The following is a 19,533-nucleotide window of genomic DNA, read 5'->3' as shown; positions in this document are numbered from 1 at the left end:
CTCACTGCAAAGGATATGAATGAACCAAAATCTTCACAGCTGCTCTCCGGACAGGGTGGAAGGGACTGAGGACATACAAGGCATTGGTGGCACTGAACCGGAAGATGGTCTTGCCTTTATTCAGCACAATGAAGGTCTGTGAACAGAGAGCTGCTTTAGGTTGGGGCGGTGACCCCTAGGCCCCTGTGGAGAGAGGATTTGGGGGGGCAGTTGTTGGCTCAGAGCCCTAGAGCCCTGGCTAAGGGGTGGGGTGGGAGGAAGAGAGGGACAGAGAGAGGGGGAGGGGAAGAAGAGGACAGGTCAGTGGCCCCCTCACGGTGTTGCCCGTGGCTGTGGTGGGATAAGGTCAAGTTTAGGGGAATGTCAGGTTGGGTGGGACTCAGTTCAGTTTCAAAATGACAGTCCTAACAAGAAGGGGCCTCTCTTGATCCTAGGCAAGCTGTTTTCACAGCAGAGGCCAGGACCTGGCTGATGCCCTCTCCTTCTCCTTCTCCCTTCTGATCCCTCCCTGCCTGCTGGGAGTGATGGGCTAATCAGGGAGCTGGGTCAGTGGAGAAGACTAACAGCTGAGAAGTAGGGATGGGAAAAGGCAGACCCCAGCCCACGGAGAGAGAAGCTTTCCCTGAGGCCCTGTCTCGGGGTCCAGGGCAGGTGTCAGCCCTACCCCACCCCAGAGGCGATGACTCGGTGTCTCCCCCAGGAGGATCTTGAGCAGCCCATGGTGGACCCTCTCCCCAAGCTTCCAGAAGACGCTGTCCACACAGCACAACGGGGCATGGGAGTCGATAGGGGGTGCTGGAGGCTGAGCCCCGTGCAGATGCAGCCCTGGAGGACAGCAGTCCATCCCCAGCTGCCCAGGCTAAGGCTGGCACAGCTGAGGTGGCACTGCTCTGGGGCTGTGCTTCTCCAAAGGTTGAGCTGGTGAGACAAAGTTCTATTTAATCTGAGCTGGGGAGATAAGCTGACTGGGTATATCAGGACCAAAAGTTCTGCTGTGGTGCCTGGGTCACCCCCTGGGACTTGGGGCAGTGTGGCCAGGGGTCAGCAAAGAGAGACAGAGGTTAGAGGCCAGAGTCATACCTGGGCCATGGTTCAAGTATTCCTGATCACAGGGATAGAAACCAGTGTCCCCGACTGCTTCCAGTGTCCCTGACCCAGCCCAGCCTTGACTCCATCCTCAACTGGGTCCTCCTGCCATGCCTTCTGCCTGTCCCAGCCAACTCTAACGTAGCTGCCACTCTGATTTGCGCCTGGCCACCAGCTTTGGCCTTAACCCTGACCCTGACTCTTACTTCCAGCTGTGACCACCAATGACCTAGACCCACCTGCCCTGACTAATTCCAGCTTCCAGCCTGACTCTGACCCCACCCCCACCTTCGTCGTTTGAACCAGGGGGAAGCACAAGCAGGTTCAAGGTCTCTTCTCCTACCTGTGCATGTAGATTGGGTGGGCTTTCCCTTTACCCACTCACACCCACACCCACTCCCATCACACATGGAGACACTGTGCACCACACCACAAGTGCGGTCACACACACACTCAGGTGCCTAGTGATACAGACACCCAGGATTCACACTGCCGGCCGCATGCTCACACTTGCCCTGTGAGCACCGGCCCTGTCTGCCCTCCAGTGCTTCCCCAGCCCCGGCGCTGACTGCAGTGATGTGAGCAGGCACCTTCTTCCCCAGTGCCTGGCCTTCTGGGGAAAGGTCTCCGCCAAATGCAAACCCGCCTTCCTCCAGCAGCGAGGCCTGGAAGTGTGGGCAACCGGCCAGGGACCAGGCCTCTGTGGGGCTGGGGCAGGGCACCCAGATGGGGGAACCCACCTCCTGGGTGGAAATCCCTGCTGGGAGAGAGCTTGAGTCACCCTGCCTAGTGCACAAAAGCTATTTCATCTCCCTATACTCAGGAGGACAATGGCAGAACAACCCCCCCCCCCGCTCTCAGATTTCCCACTGGCCTTCACAGTCCCATTGCCAGCCTGCAAGGCCCAGGAGCTGCTGCTGCGGTCCCCCACCTGGGCTACCCAGGCACAGCCAAGGCCCAGTGAATCCTCCGGGCCGGAGTGTGCGGGCAACGCACTGTCCCTAGTGGGAGCGGGGACCACATGCTGTGCTCTGGAGCCCAAACTCAGGACAGGACTTAGGGCCCAACTCCAGATCATACACCTTGCAGAAAGTCTAACCACAGATGACCCTCACAGTAGGCACTCCACAAGGAGGCAACGTTTCAACTGTGGCTGCTCGCTCCTTCTCTTCTAACACCAAACCAGATCAGGCTGCGTGATTCTGGCTTTTATTCTGGAATAAAATGAAAATGATTGGAATATAGATCCCCAATGACTCACTCCCCCAAAGCCCAGGGAGCCCGCCCCGAACGCAGCCCCATATGGAGGCGAGGCCCTCTCCCTATGTGCTGTGCTGAGAGAGGAGCTGCAGGAAGGTGTGGGCAGGGAGGTGGGCGGCAGTCACCTTTTGGGTGCTATAGAAGGGGTCCAGGTCCTCCAGGGGCTCCCCGATGAGCTCTCGGGGCGGGTTGCCATAGAGATCTGGCAGCTTTTTGGAGGCCTGCAGGTCCAGCTGGGGCCGGGGAGCCTCCTCCTCAGGCAGCCCTTCCCGGCTCTCCTGCGAGGCGGCCGAACCTCGGGCTTGCTTCTCCGCCATGCGCTTCTCGATGGCCGCCAGGGACTCCCGGGTGAACCTGCGGAAGCTGCTGGTGCCCCGAGGTAACAGGAAGTCTGCCATATTCTCATCCTGCTTCTGGGGCACAGGCAGTCCTCGCGTGGCCTGTGGGGAAGCCAGAGAACACGGGCTATGCGGGGGGAGGGAAGGACGAGGTTTGCAGAGACGGTCCCGGCCACAGTTCCCAACCTCTCCAGAGGCACACCTGGCCGGCCCTGGCCTGGGCAAACCCAGGGTCCTCCGGGCTGTGGGCTCTGCGTGGGGACCCGCAGGAGGGTCCCTTTCCCATCCCAGTGAGCACATTTGATGACAAGTAGGCAAGGGTGGCTGTGTCACACACACACACTCAACACAAAAGGGAACACTTGCACCTGTGGGTTCCTGAACCAAGCCGACACACTTCCCACAAAGGTGCTGACACTCTCTGGACTAGGAGGGACACTCCCTGGGGCGGGGCTGAGACCCGTCATCTTTCCATCCCAGCGCCCTGGCAAGGCTGGTCCTCAACAAATGAATGATGGAAGGAATGATGAAGAATATGTAGGTGAGGGAAGGGCATTAGAAGGTACCCAGTGCCATCCCCCTCTCAAGCTTGTCCCTTCTATACGAAACCCTGGAGCCTTGTGGAAGGTGACCAGAGGCCTTCTGGGCCAATGCCCAAACACGGGGTTTCTTTTCTTCTGGGCAGATGCAGCCTGGGCGGTGGGGCCAAAGACAGAGTTACTCTGTCTCCCCACAGCACCATGTGCCTACAGGGGGAGGGTGCCCAGACTTACCCTGGGGCATGGAGGTGCCAACGTCTGGTAACTAAAGGGGCATCTGTGTCTGCCGAATGATACCCAGGCAAATGCCACGGGGTTTTGGAAACAGCAGGGTCACAACTTTGGAGTTGTCATCCAGATGCTGGCACCCGGGTATACACACAAGTGCAGTAATGCCCTGCTGAGAGGGTCCCCCGCAAACCCCCAGGGTGAACATTCTTCCAAAGATGGGAAACTCAGATGGAGCATCTCGGGCTCTTCACCTCTCCACACACTCCCCTCTTCCCAAATCCGAACAAATGAGGGCTGATCCCAAGTGAGAGCAGAACCAGAAAACAGTGACCACCATCCACGAGGGTGTCCTACCAGCACACGTACGTGACGCCCAACTGGGAGAATGTGGGCCCCAGTGGCCTCAAATGATCCAGGACCTGGTGTGAACATGCTCTGCCTATGACATGGAGACCAAAGAATGTGCTCCTGACTGTCCCAACAAAACAGGATGTGGTAGGCACAGCTCCTGACTGCAACAGCCCCGGGAAGGGGGAGGCAGTGTGGCTAATTACCGCATCAAACCCAGGAATGGCTGGGCATCAGCTCAAGAGGGCAGGGTGGACACCTGTTGGAGATCTCCGCCAGGACAGAATCCCTTTCCGTCAACCCAAGGCAGATTTTGCCTTGATCTCACTCCTGTGAAACATGTCACCAACGACCCCAGCGATCCACCGCACTGACCCTTGCACACAGCCCTCGAAGGTCCCAGGCCCGGGCCCAGGATTGCTGGGAGGTGGGCACCTGGCCAGGTGACAGGTAAACAGTGAGCAAGCATAACACAGCCAGGCCTCAAAAGGGCACCTCTGGTCCCCAGGGAAGTGCAGTAAGGCAGGTATGAAGGGAAGTCAGAGGAGAGGTCCTAGGACCTAGCACTTTAAGAACCACTCCGTCCTTCGGGGTCTTGTTGCTCTGTTTCATTCAAGTCAAGGTAAAGGAACATCTTTGTTAAAAACAGCAGGTGAGGGAGTAGGTTCCCATCTTCTAAAAGCATGTCCCTGTCTAGCTTCCGTCTTTGAGCGAACATGAAAGGTGTCTGGGACACTTGTCACCAAAGGTGAACGGTGATTTTTTTCCTTCGCTGGTAAAAATGTGGGTCATGTTACACGTTCTTTTTTGTACTTTTCTTTAGTTGCTTGAATTACTTAGGATGATCTTGTATTCTTTTTACAAAAACAGCAAAGTCATTAGTCTTTACTGAAAAAAGAGAAAAGAAAAAAAGCCAGCCAGGGTGACAACAGCCCTTTGTAGGACAGCCCTCTCCACCATCAGCAATCACTAGTCAAGTAAATCAGGAAGCCTCCTCTTTGGTTTGGAATTATTTCCTAAAAATAGTGTTCTCTGTCTCACTGTATCCATCTGTGTCCTGCAAGGGAGACACGTGTATGCCCATGGACATGCAGAGGCTCACCGGTATATACTGGGGTGTGTGTGTGTGTGCGTGTGTGTGCATGTGTGTGTATGTGTGAGAGAATGTGCATGCACATACACGCTCACACCTACATATACGTCTGTTCTAATACACTTGTTTAAAAATGTGTATTGAAATCAATGATTCATGCAGATTGGTGCACATATTCTAAGTGTACAGGTGGATGAATTTCCGCAAACTAAACACAGCTGGTAACAGCACCCAGGTCAAGAAAAAAATTGTCGGGCGCCTGGGTGGCTCAGTCGGTTGAGCGACTGCCTTCGGCTCAGGTCATGATCCCGGAGTCCCGGGATCGAGTCCCGCATCGGGCTCCCTGCTCGGCGGGGAGTCTGCTTCTCCCTCTGACCCTCCCCCCTCTCATGTGCTCTCTCTCTCTGTCAAATAATAAATAAAACCTTTAAAAAGAAAAAAAAAAAGAAAAAAATTGTCCCCCGTCCCTCATGCTTGGATTTCCCTCCAGTCGCCAACTACCCTCCCTGGTCAGGGGCAACCACTCTCCCGACTGCCAAAGGCAGAGATAGCTTTGCTCGTCTGTGGAGTTCAGGGGTTCCTAACGGCCTCTTGGACGGACGGGAAAGAATTCGGGGCAGGAGGAACTGCTCCTCATTCTTACTAACTTCTAACTGCAATTGAGCTCTTCCCTCAGTTATGAATGCAGACAGCAAAATGATAGCATTAACAGTGCCTGTGACCAATAGAACCTGCTGATATTTCCCTGTTCCGTGACCGTTGCCCCAAGTATCTCGTATCATGAATGCTCACTGATACTTCACAATTACAATGCTTATTAGACCCGCTGTCAGATCTTGTTATTTCACACATTAATAAAGAAGCAGTGACGCTGGGGGCCTAGGTCTGAGGAAGGGTCTTATCCCCAGTGGCCTCCAGCAGAGCACCCGAATCCTTGGAACTCTGTGGTTTCTGAAACCAGATGAAGTTCCCCGCGGCCCAGCAGCCAGGCAGCCTCAGGTTCCAAAGTAAACCAGTCAAGAGTGTCCTTTGTCTCTGGGCCCGCAGGCGGTGCAGGGTGGGCGGGCAGGATGGATCCGTTTTCTCCCTTGTTCTCCCCCTGCCTGCACCTGGCTTTGGCCTTGCTCTTCCTTTAGCAGCTCAGGGCCCACGCCCTACCTGTGGCCGAGAGTGGCTGAATGCTGGCTGCAAGGTTTCCGGTGATGCCAGGGTAAGGAGGGGTTGGGAGTGGCCCGAGGAGGCTCCAGGCTCAGGCCCAGCCATCCCCCGCAGGCCTAGGAAATCAGGCCTCCAGCTCTCTGGGGAAGGCCCCACCTCTAGCTGGGGAAGAACAGGAGATCTCAGTCTTGTACAGATCCAACATATGGGGGAGCCTGGGCCTGATTTGATTCCAAGACCATTCCTCTAGAAGCAGCACCCCCATGACTCTCTCCCTCGTCCAGGCCAGCTTCTCTGTCTGCATCAGCCCTGTAGCTGCTCCCTGGGCTGGAACGGCTTCTTCCAGCTGACCACCCTGCCCAGCCCAGTTGCCCCTGTTCTGTCAGCCTCACTCAAGCTCAAGGGGCCCCCGAACCCATCCTGTCCTAAGTCTATCAGTTTCTGGTTACTGGGGGCATCTCTCCCAAAGTTCTGCTGGCTCCCCAGAGTCCAGCAAAGCAAACTGTGAAGCCTCCTTTTCAAACTGTTTCCTCCTGATCCCTTCCTCTGACACTGGCTACACGCCCCCACCCCCATCCAACATCCCAGCCTCCACTCCCAGTGCCACTGCCCAGGGGCAGGCCTCGTCGCCCAGCTGGGGCCATGCTGACCTCATGGCCACTGGCCTCCTCCTTCTTTCCCTCCATCCTGCAGCTCTACCACTCCCTGGCCCAGCTATTTCCGAAGCACATCCCCTGCCCTGTGCGATGGCAGGGCCACCTCAGGCTCTCCTCACCACCCCACCTTCTCCAGGACACCTTCTACGATTGCCCACCCACACTGACCTCCCCACTCTGGACATCCAGCCCTTGCCTGCTTCCTGGCCACGGCTGCTGCCTGATAGTCCCTGGGGTGAGTCCGATTTCACCAAACAGCCCGAAAACCTCTTCTTAGGGGAGGGCCGGGTCCCTTCTCCTCTGAGTCTCTGGCCTGTACATACGGGTATTCACAACAGGGTGGAGATGCCGTGAGGGAGAATAGTGACTGTCCACACCAGAAACCGGAGCCCTCGGGACTTGTCTCCTTTTTGTCTCTTCAGTTGGCCTTCAGATTTTCCTGAACGTATGGGGCACACAGCTGGTGCTCAATCCATGGATAGTTACAATGCCATGATGTGCAACACGACCAGAGTGCAGCTGTGGGTACCGTCCAGGGTTGGGGAGTGACGCTCCAGACTTCTCTGGTTTCAGCACTAAGATTCCTGCATCCTGAGAGGCGATACCCTTTGGTCCCAGACAAACCGGAAAGTCGGTCACCTGAGGGGTGAAGAGGGGCGGGACTCCAGCCTAACCCCTCCTTGCAGAGCTTTCCTGCCCATTCCCCTCCCGGATCCCAAGGCAGGCATGCTCCAGCGTCCTGAGTCACCTCTAGCATTTTGGTCGCCTTGGAATCCCAGCTTCTGGAACACAGCATGCAAAGAATATTCTTTGCCATGTAAATTTATGCAAGGCACTCTGTGGAAGTGGTTCGCAGGCTTCCTAGAAAATCTCTACCGCTTCCTCTGCTCCGTGCTCCTCTCTCCCGCCCTGGAGACTCAGCTCCCCTGTGCCCTTGCCCCATGGCCCTGCCTTCCACTGCTCCTCAGTCCTTCGGCAAGAGGCTCAGGGAGAGCGTGTGGGTGCCCATGAAGCCAGGGCTCACTCCCCACAGCTGGAGGTGAGGGCAGCAGGAGTGAATTCATTTCTTCCTTGAGGAGAATGAGTTAAAACTAATTAACACCTCAATTCATAGACTCATTTTATTAATCGAATGATTCAGTGAACATGTAATCAGCACCCGCTGGGTACATGGTCCTACAAATGACTTCACAGAACACTTTTCCTCCCAAGGTAATGGATCCTAAACCAACAGGTGATGATGGGGAGATGAGGACGAGCCAACAGCAAAGAGACTCCTTGGTGGCTTGTAAGGACATTTCCACTCAGCCTTGCCGAGATGGGCCATGAGGAAATGCCCTGGGCCAGACAACCCAGCCCTGTGCCCAGTTCTGCTTCCGCCTTTGGCCTCCCTACTTCCCTCTCCGCAAGATCTTCTGTTTCTATGTGGGATAGGGACATGGTTAGATTGCCTGGGTGGGACTGGGTCCTGGCCACTTATTGCCATGTGTACTTGGGCAAGTTAACTGATGTGTTTCCGCCTCAGTCTTCCCATCTGTAAAATGGGGTTAATAATCGTACCTATTGCACAGAGCTGTTCTGAGGCATAGATTATTAATACTTGCACACGCTCGGCACACAGGAAGTATTTAATGAATGCCACTTGCTCTCATCATTGTGGTTGTTGTGGTCACTACTTTTTTCCTACGAGATCCAACTCAGAGGATCCTCCTCTAAAAAACCTGTCTCGCTGCCCACCCCAGTCCTCCCTGCCTGGCTGGCCTTCTTTCCCTTCTCCGCATTCCCAGCACACTTGCATTCCCATACCCACTTCATCACAGGATGGAAGTGATTCCACATCTGCCTCTCCCTTCCGCTGTGCCCTGAGCTCCCACAGCACAGTCTGGCCCAGCAGAGGTGCCTCTAAGGGCCTGGTGAATGAATGAATGAGTGCCAGATTAACCTTCCTATTGCCCAGCCACCAACTCACGCTGTGAGCCTGGAGAACAACATCACAAAGCCCCCTTTTTCTGGGCCTCGGTTTTCTCGGCCATGAGCTGCGTGGGCCAATCCAGCAGGATCACATGCTCATAATGTGTCTGGGACAGCTCTAAGTGATGCTGTGATCACTGTATTTCATACTTGCAACAATTCTAGGGAGAGGGGAGGTTATTCTCTGTTTTACAAAGGGAAATCGGGTGCTTCGAGGATAAGTAAGCAAGCCCCAGTCTGTCTGAAGCGAGGTCTCACCAAGGCACTACATTACCTCCTACCTCTGCTGGCACAGAGGGCAGGGAGGAAGGGGCAAGGTCGACCTGTGACACGGGCGGGGCATGTCTGTGATCCCCACTACAAAGCTGGGAGTCCCACCCTGTTGGCCTCCCCCGAGGCTGGTCCTCCGTCTCGGCAGCCTGGCCAGCCGACCCGCCTGTGCCCGCGCGTGGGCCGCTGCTCTCAGGGAGACCTGGCCGATTTCTGCCAATGCCCAGAGAGTCAGCAGTTTCCCTGTCAGAAATGATTCCCCAGCAGTTTTTCTCTCAAGCTCTGGCTCTGTTGAACTGCCCTGTCCAACAGGGTAGCCACCCAGCCCACGTGGCTACTGACCACTTAGAACGTGGCTAGTGCCCATCCGGAGGTGTATAGTCCACACGGATTTTGGAGGCTTCGTATGTTAAAGAATGTCAACTATTTCATTATTAACTTTTAAACACTGATTATAATTTACGCTGATAATGTTTTGGATATATCAGGTTAAATGAAATGCTAAAATTAATTTCACTTGTTTCTTTTGACTTTTTAAAATGTAGCTACTAGAAAATTTTAAGTTGCATATGTGACTCGCATTTGTAGTTTGCGTTTTATCTCTATTGGATGGCATTCCCTCTCTGCTGCTGGGCCCTAAACCCTTACAGAGTTCCACCTGCTTTGGGTTGGGCCTCAGGCTAGCCTGGGGGTGGGGGAGGAGAGAGAAACGGAGGGGGAGGAGGGGGCGGGGATGAGTTGAAGAAGAGTTGTCTTCAGCAGCCCAGAAAGTGGCCACCCTGGTTTGGGGCAGTGGCTGTGGGTGCTTGTGCAGGCTCGAGCCACAGGATGGGATGAGGGTGGGGGAGAGGGGGAAGTGGGAGGGGTGGACAGCATCCCTCCAGCCCAGGCAATTATGGGCACAGTCCTGGCTCTCCCGGGGTAACGGCTTGGACAAAGGCTCAGTGGGGGTTCCAGCTGGTGCTCCTGGCCTGTGCATTCAGGTCCTTGCTCTCAGATCAAAGGCACATTGGCACGTCCTTGTGCAGGGCCTCAGCTAACCGGCTCCCTGCAGGCTCCACTCCTCTGAGGCTGCACAGGCATTAACTCTGTCTAGTCCGGAGCCCGATCTTTGGGGAGGACGATCCCGAGGGGGCTTTCCTTCTCCAGTCCTGATCCCAGCCCCCAGCAATCTGGGGAAGTCCTGCAGAATTTCCCCCCCACCATCCCTTCTGGAGTCGAACGCACCCACCCCAGAAGCCGGGGATGCCCTCATTTACATGCATTTGCATCTCATTTATTCCAACACTCGGGCTGAAGCTGAGGCTAATTCAGCTGACAAGAAAACCCCACCCGCTTGCTCTGCCTAAGTGATTCCCCAGGCAGGATAAAATGGGGTCCCTGAGACCAGGCCCCTCCCTCTGGGGTGGGAGCTGAGGGGAGAGCTGGAATGGGGTGGGGGCACCTTTGGCTTGAGCCCTGGATTCAGCCAAAACCCCTGTTTTTTCAAACTCCTTCTTCCTCACAGTAAGGACAGGGCCCTATGGGAGCTTGGAAGCGGCTCATTCATCTCAAGTTCCCTGGTGTTGCTGGTGCCAGGTCAGGGAAATTGCAACCCCCCCAGGTCATTCAGGGCCCCCTCCACAGGGCGCCTGACATTCGCTTCCCTCCAGGCCTGAGTCTGCCTTGTAAACCTGTTTATTGCCCCATGTACAGAGGGTCTGTAATGTTATGCCAGGGCACTGAAATTAAGGCCCAGGGCTGCCTAGGGGCCCCAGGTCTCCAGGATGGGGGCCTGGAGAATCCACTATGCGACCACAGAACTCAGATGTCAGAGAGCTGGCTCAGTCAGCCAGGGCACTGCTGCCTCAGACCGTGGGCCATCTATACCCACACACTACACACAGTCGGGCCAGAAAGGTGCCCACCTGTGGCCCAGGAAGCACCCAGATGGCACACAGGTGCCCACGAGACAGCAATCAGCATCCTAAGTCTCTAGCCCCGTTTCTTCCAACTCATTCTTCTCAACACCTGGGCTAAAAAAAAAAAGGTTTCGCAGGGGAATTGTGCACTGATGCCATGGCAACCAAAGCATTTATGGAGCACCTACTGTGTGCACAGAGGGAGACAGGAGTGCCCTAGAGAAACCTGGGGGGCTTAGGGTCCCTTAGCCCCCAGAGAGAGATAAGCCAATCCACCCATACCCAAAATCTATGCCACAAGTGTCTATGAGACAGTATGGGGACATCTGCTATCCCTTCCCCCAGCATGCACAGATTTTAGGTCTATAGGTGAATGAGGTTTAACAAATGTAGATACCTGTGTAACTACCACCTCAATTAAGATAGTGAACATTCCTACCACTCCAGAAAGTTCCCTAGTGTCCCCTTCCGGTCAACTTTTCCGATTTCTATCACCATAGATTAGTTTGGCTTGTTCTAGAACTTCGCATATATAGAAGCATACTGTATGGACTGTTTGCGGCAAATGTTCCTGCTCGACATAATGCTTCTGAGACTTTTACTTTGCATTTGCTGGTGACTGCCACCTGAGTTCCCTTTGCAATGCGCTGTGACCACATGTGACCCAGCTGGGGACACGTCCTTAACTCAATCATAAAAGGCGAGGACTGGAAAGGACCCGAAGTCCAGCTATCTCTGGGGACAGCCGCCCCCAGGGGATCCTTAGGGAGTATTTTTCTCTCCTTCCCTCAGACATTTCCTGAAACAGAAACTCAGCAATTATACATCTAACAGGCACCCAGCTCAGCAAGCGAGTGGGGGCTTTCCCTGGGTTTCCACTTTTGTTAGCAACTAGCTGTCGCTTTATTTAACTGGCAGTCTGTGCTGCATCCGACCCACCGCGGTGGTGGCGGCGGCGACGGCGGCGGGGTTGACGCTGCAAATGGCCGACCCAGGTCCTGTGCCTTCTTTCGCTCGACTCTGGCTGTGGTGGGCAGGCCTCTGGCCCTCTGCCTCCCTGCACGCCCACATCAGCTGGGTGTCCTCTGGTTGGGGGTGGGGGGGTAGACTCAGGGGCTGGGGTTCTTCCCAGGGCTGGGCCCCGAGGCAGGCAGCCGCGCTGGGCAGCAGAAGACAGACACTTTGGCTCGGAGGGGCTCTTTGGACCCCTTCCCTGCTACTGGTCCTGGTCGATGAGGCTGGGGCTTTGATGGCCACGCGGGAAGTATTGATGGGGCCGGGCCGGTCCCTCCCATGGTCTGATGTTCCCCCCCATCTTAGATCTCCCAGCCCAGCCAGATGGAGGGATGGCTAATGCAGCCCGAGGACTGAAATCAGCGCCTCCAGCCAAACCTCTCCCTGCCCTGCCATCCCTTTGAACACTGCCTCTTGAGCCAGGCCCTTCCTTCACACAGGACTTCGAGGAATCAATACCCGCCAGAAAGGCATTTACCACCCTCTTGATGCCAGGAAGAGCCTTTCTTCTGTTCAAAATCCTTTCCCAGAAAGCACGGGCGCTGCCTGGGCAAGGCCTGGGTGGGGCCGGGGCAACGGGGCCATGAGCTTAACGCCGCCCCCGTGCCTGAGTGACCTTGAGCCCAGAGGCTGACCAGCACTGCCCCCCACCCCCCCGCCTCCAGGGCTGTAAGGCGGGGAGCACACGTCCTGGGGATGACCACGGTGGGACCTCCAAGTGGGCAAGGGACCTTCCCGTGCCCACACAGCTGCCAGGAGAGCGGCTCTGTCCTTTCACTTGCTTAACACCCTTGTGGGGGCGCGACTTCCCACTGCCTCCCTGGAGATTTAGTCAGAAGAAGAAACTGAAGAGGAGAAAGAAAGAACTGAACTCCAGCCACAGGGCATAAATGCTCTCTTCCCACAACCAGCCCGCGAACACAGTCTGATCCCGTTCGCTTCTCCAAATTCTGTGCATCTGCCATGGCTGGGCTCTCTAATCCCACCTCCTCCAGGCACCCTCCCCTGGCAGCTCTGGGCCACACTGACCTCCACCAGTGTGTGTGTGTGTGTGTGTGTGTGTGTGTGTGTCTTTGCGCACGCACGCGCGGGGGGTGTGTGTGTGTGTGCGTGCATGCTGAGCCCCCAACTCCAACCATCCATCTCCTCTGTCCTGAGCAGCCTGCGCTCTGGCCCCAGGGGTCCTTGGTATCCTTTTCTGCCTATCCAGAGTAGTAAACGGAGTGAAGAATGGACAAAAGAGACTCATAGAACTGGCCCACTGGACTCTAGCTTCAATAACCACTAAATTTTCTGTTGGGCTTGGGGCACACCAGATCCTCCTCCAGGAAATGAAGTTGGAGGTGGGGACGCCGTGGGTACCCAGCTCCCCAGCCCATGGCCGTGACTCTGCGGAGATGGGGTGAGGGTGGCCTGGCAGGGGAGGTGACACAAGTTTCAAAGAGTCCATGAGTCACATGGCTCCACCGCTGTGGTGCTTGCCCCCGAAAAGCCTGCTCCTGGACTCCCTCCCCCATTTGAGGGTCCCTGGCCCCAAGAATTGACGTGGGGTCTCTATAAATAGCACCCATTCCATATTGATCATCTTAAAAAGACACGGTATGTTCTAGGCCCACGGAGAGAAGAGTTGTGTCTAAAAATAGTCTCATGCCCAGGAACCACTGCCAACCCCAGGCAGGGGTATAAGCCGTGCATAACAGAAGGGGCAGTGTGAAGGGGGCAGATGATGGAAAGGGTGGCGGTTGGAAACTGAGGCACGGAAACTCTCCATCTCCACCTCATTCTCTCTGCTCTGGCCACCGAAGCCAACCACGCCTCAGGAGCTTGTCACTGCCTCAGGACCTTTGCACTTGCAGTTTCCTCTTTATAAGACATTCTTTCTCCAGATTTCCTCTGGATTGGTTCTTTCCTGTGTTGTTGTTGTTGTTTTAGATTTATTTATTTGAGAGAGAGAGAAAGAGGGCACGCACCTGTGAATGGGCAGCAGGACAGAGGGAGAGAATCTCAAGCAGACTCCCCACTGAGTGCAGAGCCCTACATGGGGTTCAACGCAGGGCTTGACGCCGGGCTCGATCTCATGACCCATGAGATCTCATGACGAGTCGGCTGCTTAACCAACTGAGCCACCCAGGCGCCCCTGGTTCTTTCTTGTGATTCAGGTCTCAGTTCAGTTCCCTCCTTCAAGAGGCCTTCCCTGTCCAGCCAGTCTTGGGTCACTCCTGTTTCATCATCCTGTTTTACTTCCTTCATAGCCCTGGTCATGATCTAAAATTACCTTCTGTATCTATTTGTTTAGTGGTATCCAGTCTGTCTTTCCCCAATAGTATGTAAATGTCATGAGATCAGTTATTGAATCTGAATTGTACACCTTCTAGAATCTTCTATGGCACAGAGTAGATGCTGAATGTCCTATCCAGGCTCTCCCCCACCACTCCAAGCTGAACTCTGCCTCAGACTGCCACTTCAGGCCAGTCTGGGGTGGCAGAAGGCAGTGGGCATCCAGTCCTGGCTTACTCTGTAGCCCCCCATGCCTGCTTTGCTCTCTGCAGCGTCCAGCCTCTGTCCACAGGCTGCCCCCTGGCTTCATCCCTTCCCCTCTCTCTGACTCCTTCATAGACTTTGCCACAGGAGTTCTACCCTAGCCCTTCTACTCCTGGGTATCTGCTCTAGTTGACCTCAATGTGTCTCTAAACACTGCTTGCTGGAACACTTTTCTCTTCTCACTGCAAGACCTTCCTCCCCTTCCTGTCCCTCGCCCCCAGGAGGAATCACAGTTCCTGCCATCAAAATCCCCCTCTGAGGCACAACTTCAACTCAGACCTCTGGCCCCTCACTGTGAGGAAAAGTATTTTCCCCATAAGTATTGCCCATGGGTGCACCGCATGGACACGCATGCCTAGAGTCCACTTTGGGCTCTCCCTACAACCCCCCCTTGACTCCAACCCTGGCCAGCTCCTCTCTATCTCCTTCCTCCCTCTTAAACCATCAAACTCTTGCAAAGAGCTGTCTACACATGCTCTCTCCACGTCCTCACCTCCTGCTCACTCCTGAACCCACTCCAAACTGCCTCCATTCTCACCAATTCATTCATTCATTCATTCATTCATTCATTCATTCATTCATTCATTCAACAACTAACCGTCTGTGCTGGGCACCACATTCTGTAGGTATTAAGGAAGCTTCTGTTGCCCAGCGCCACCAGCACCCTCACTGTTGCTCAATCTAATGGACACTTGTTTTAAAATTATGCATTCTTCTTGATCTACGCATGAACTTCTCAGAACGCATCCTCTTCACTCTCAGCAGAAAGAAAAGAAACAGAAGACTCCCCTTCCTCCAGGACATGCTCTCTCCTTGCTTTCTGTGACACCTCCCACTCCTGGCTTGCCTCCCACCTCTCTGACTGCTCCTTCTCAGCCTCCTTTGAAGACTTCTTCAGCCTCGATTGTTGTAGTGGACCTCAGGGCTCTGGACCAACCCTGTTCTCTTGCATCCTTTACTCCACATTAGGATCACCTGGGTGCTTTCAAAATTTCTGATGCCCAGGGCTCACCCTGGAGTCCAGTGAATTGAAACCTCGGGGGGGTGGAGTCTGGGCATAGGTTCTTTTAATTTATTTTTCAATTTTTAAAAGCTCTCCAAGTGATGCTAATGTGGCCAGGCTTGGGGACCACTGGTCTACACTCTTGCTGGACAATCTAATTCACTGCCATGGCTCCCATGGCCAGCCTCTGCAGACGATTCCAAGTTTCCACCTCCAGCCCCCGTTTCCTGCCTGAACACTGGACCCTCCCCTCCAACTGACTGCTGGATGTTGGCATCTCTCTGTGGAAGTTCTAACGGTTCCAATCAGAACCCCGAAACATCTGTCACTTCTCCCTTGTTCTTCATCAAGCTTGCCAACCTAAACTTCACTCTCACAGTGTGGTAGGGCAGTGGGGAATCTCACTTAATGAGCAATCAAAGTTAGGGATGTAAGAAGTGGCGTGTCCCTGAGCAGAGAAGGAAGTTGGGATGCCACAGGTTCTACCACCTGTGGTGACCTGACTGTTCTTCTCCTTCAACTGAAAGACTTCTGACAGCACTCATGGTCTTCACTGGCAGGGAAATATAGCCTACAGCAGAAATGTTGACACCTGGGCTCAAACCCAAGGCCTGCTACTTAGTCGATGTGTGACAGTGAGCGAGCTATTTCGCCTCTCTGGGCCTTCAGTTTCGCCACCTGCAATACTGTCATTAGTATGGTCCCCCCTCCCGGGTTGATGCAAGGATACATGAGATGAGCCTTATAAAGTGACTAGTGCCATGCCTGGCTGACAGAAAGCACTCGGTAAATGTTAGCTATTTTTAGTACCATTACTGAGGATAAATTCCCAATTCCTGAGTAGAGCTCACAAGGGCCCCCGTGACTGTGACCTTGGCTTTAGCTTCTGCTCTTTCCCTCCCTCACACCATGAGACCCAACGGGTCGCTGAACTAACAAGTGTGTTGTTTCACAAATCTGCGCCGTACATGCTGGTCCTGATGGCTAGACTGTAACTTCTCCATCTAGAAAACTCCTATTCATCCTTCAAAACCCATGTGGAAGGTTATTTTTGTTAGAGAGATACTCTTGATTCCTTTGGCTGAAGGTAATCATTCCTCTTTCAAGTGAGCTAAGGAGCCACACTTCTATCACTGCATATCTTTCCAATAACTTTCCCAAGGGTCAGCGGGAACTAGCCTCCTGTGAACAGAACAGAAACTGCCACTGACCACTGTCCCAGGATGTTCCCAGGACTCCCTTCCGGGATTGCTTGGGCACCAGCCTCCTCTGCTCCACAACTCCCAGCTGTGTCTGGTGCTTCCCACCACTCCTGCAAGCTCAGTCTTCAAGCTGAATGAGTCAATCCTGGAACTTTTCGAGAGGAGCTTTGATCACCACACAGAGATGGGCCAAGCACCGCAGAGGCACAGCAGCTGCCTGGGCCACATGGGGCTGAATGCTGGTTCTCGGCATCCCAGAGCCTGTTCCCTTTCTGCTCAGTTCCTCTTTGGTCAGTCCTAGGTCATTTCGGCCCCCAGGAAGTAGTTCTCAAGGAATCTTCATCCTGAGTGGTGCACCAAATCTACTGACTCTCTAGATGACCTTGGATAAGTCCTTGACCCACTCTCAACCTCGGTGTCCTCCTGTCCAATGTGGCAGTGATGACAGGAGTAGATTAAAAGTTCAATGGGTCTCATTTCGGCATAGGGCTGGACATTCTAGCATCAAATCTGTGTTCCACAGTCTGGCTGTCCCCTGACCCTCCCCTCCCGATGCTCCTGTGACTGCAGCACGGTTTGAGCTATCAGCCTGTGCCACCCTCATTCCGCCTTCCAGCTCCATTACCACCCACTCACGTGCACCTGCCCAATTCCAACTGGGAGGAGTTGAGGGCGAGGAGATGGAGTTGAGGACAGCCGCAAGGGCCTGGGCTCCCAGTGGCCTGGGCCTCTGCTACTTGGGGTCCCTCTAGATCCTAAGGGGTTTGCTGGGAATCACAGGGATTGGACTGAGGCGCTGCCACATGGTGGGGGGTCATATGGTGTCCCTGTCTCCACCGCGCTGTCCAGGCTCACCGAGGAAGGTGACTAGGGTCTCAGCAGGAGATGGGGAGACAACTGGGGGGACATGAAATGCCAGCCCAGGACCCTAAGAGGAGACTCATCCTGCTCTCCCGGGACTAGTCTCAAGGCCCTAAAGAGAGAAGATTGACTCCTGCCCCAATCTCAGCCATGGCTTCCTGATTCATCAGTGCACTGGCCTCCAACAGGTGTTTTCAAGGCGGGCCTTTGGCCAGGGCCTTGTCCCCAGCATTCCCCCCACCACTATCACTCTCCACACCTCCAGCCTCCACAAGGCTAGGCACAACCGCTTTCTCCCCGTGCCACCAAATAAACGATCAAATAACACAGGATGAAAGCCACCTCCCTCCCGTCAAGGCGAGCGGATCTGCCCGGGTCAGAGCGAGAGCGAGGAGGGCAGAGAACTCTCTCCAATTCCAGCGCACAGAAATCTCCCTTGTTGAGAGCACAAGGAGATCTCTCCTTCTTCAAGGAGCACAGAGACCAGATGCGGCCCCGTTAGGGCGTCAGAGGGCAGAGATCTCTTCGTGGTCGAAGCGCGCAGAGATAGGACACACATTTAGATTTCCGCCCCCTCAGGGCGCAGAGATCTTTCCCAGGTCAGGACGGGCAGCGATCCGGTCCCAGAGAAGACACCCCTAGAGGACCCCTCAGTGGGGCCCAGAGAAAGGGGGTGATTGGCCCCCTCCCCCATTCCCAGCCCTTCTCGGTCGGCTCCCCGGCTCTCTGGAACCACACTCACTGCGCGCCTAGTCGCCGCTCTGACCTTGGGGTCTCCGGCCTCATGAATCCGGGTCCCAATCCCAGACCCTCCCCGAGCCTGCGCCAGGGTCGGCCGGGAAGCCGGGGCCGCAGCTCCTCCTCCCCTGGCCCTCGACAGCGCACCGGGAAACCCGGAAGGAAAGGGGTGGGGAGGGGGCGCACGGCGATTACAGACGTCCCCCTCCCCCGCGGGGAATCCCCTCCAGCCCGGCGGTTCTGCACCCTTTCTTCTCCCCCTCCCAGCCTCGGGGGCAGCGATGGGGGAGGGAACTGCCGGGCGCACCCGGGGCAGGGGAGGGGGTGCGCAGGGGCTGAAGGCTCCGACCCTCGGGGGGAGGAAAGTTGGGCGGCGGCAGGCGGAGGGGGCTCCGGCCGGGCCGGGGCTCCCGGGCGCGGGGGCGCTCGCTCACCTGCTGGTCCCCCGGCCCGGACCCCGGGATGGGCGGCTGAGGCTCGGCGCGGTCTCGGCTCGGCGCGGGGCTCAGGGCACTGGGCGCAGGCTCAGCGGCCCCGGGGGCGCGATCCCCGCATCCCACGGGCGCCGCCGCCGTCTCGGCTCCGCCGTTCCGCTCGGGCTCCGGGGCTCGGCGGGCGGCGCGGGCTCGGGCTGGGGGCGGGGTCGGGGGCGGGCCCCGCCTGGGCTCGGCCTGGGGCTTGGGGCCCCGGGCTGGCTCCGCCCCAGAGCGACGCGCCCCGGACTCCGCACGTGGCGCTCCGCCCGCTCAGAGGGTGAAGCCCTGGGCACCCGCCGGGGCGCACACCCCCACACTGACCCGGGGGCGCCCCGCCACAGACAGCCGCCCACGCGGGCACGGACAGACACACGCAGACGCGGGCACACGCGGGGGTAACACGCTCACCGACCGAGGGACGCTTCGCCACAGAGAGCCACCCACGCGGACTCGGACAGGCACACACTCCGGCACACGCCGGAGAATACACACAGGCATCCTCACTGACCTGGGGACCCTACCTCGGAGAGCACACGGGCATACCATGATGCTGGCTCACTGACACACACAGACACCCATGCTGACATACCTCGAGGCTGACACAGACACACTCGACATACGCACACCTGCGCTGACACAGACACCCACATGGACATAGGCAGACACATCATTGACACACACACTGAGGCAGACACACTCTGACAAACTCAGTGACACATGACTCAGAGACTCGCATCCACTGACACAGAGGCACACACTGCCATGGGATCACATTCTGCTAGAGGAACTCGGGTAGCACACAATTCTGCACAATAGTAGACACCTGCACTCACAAAGACCGGAAACA

General features: G+C 55.9%; 1 protein-coding gene across 1 annotated transcript in view; it reads right to left on the bottom strand.

The window, feature by feature from the left end:
- Nucleotides 1–18,806, bottom strand: part of SCN5A (sodium voltage-gated channel alpha subunit 5) — a 94,044-nt gene extending 75,238 nt beyond the window's left edge. The window contains exons 1-3 of the mRNA XM_064590004.1: nucleotides 18,645–18,806; nucleotides 2,472–2,786; nucleotides 18–136 (exon numbers count right to left, since the gene is read on the bottom strand). Coding sequence (XP_064446074.1) covers nucleotides 18–136; nucleotides 2,472–2,744 — 392 coding nt within the window. The 5' untranslated portion in view covers nucleotides 2,745–2,786; nucleotides 18,645–18,806. The remainder of the gene's footprint in view (nucleotides 1–17; nucleotides 137–2,471; nucleotides 2,787–18,644) is intronic.
- Nucleotides 18,807–19,533: the final 727 nt, after the last annotated feature.

The sequence above is a fragment of the Mirounga angustirostris genome, unplaced genomic scaffold, assembly GCF_029215605.1.
Source record: "Mirounga angustirostris isolate CCGP_5_RB_7025 unplaced genomic scaffold, mMirAng1.0.hap1 SCAF_1, whole genome shotgun sequence".
Taxonomy (NCBI): domain Eukaryota; kingdom Metazoa; phylum Chordata; class Mammalia; order Carnivora; family Phocidae; genus Mirounga; species Mirounga angustirostris.
The sequence above is the reverse complement of the archived record's forward strand: the minus strand, read 5'-3'. Positions and strand labels throughout refer to the sequence as shown.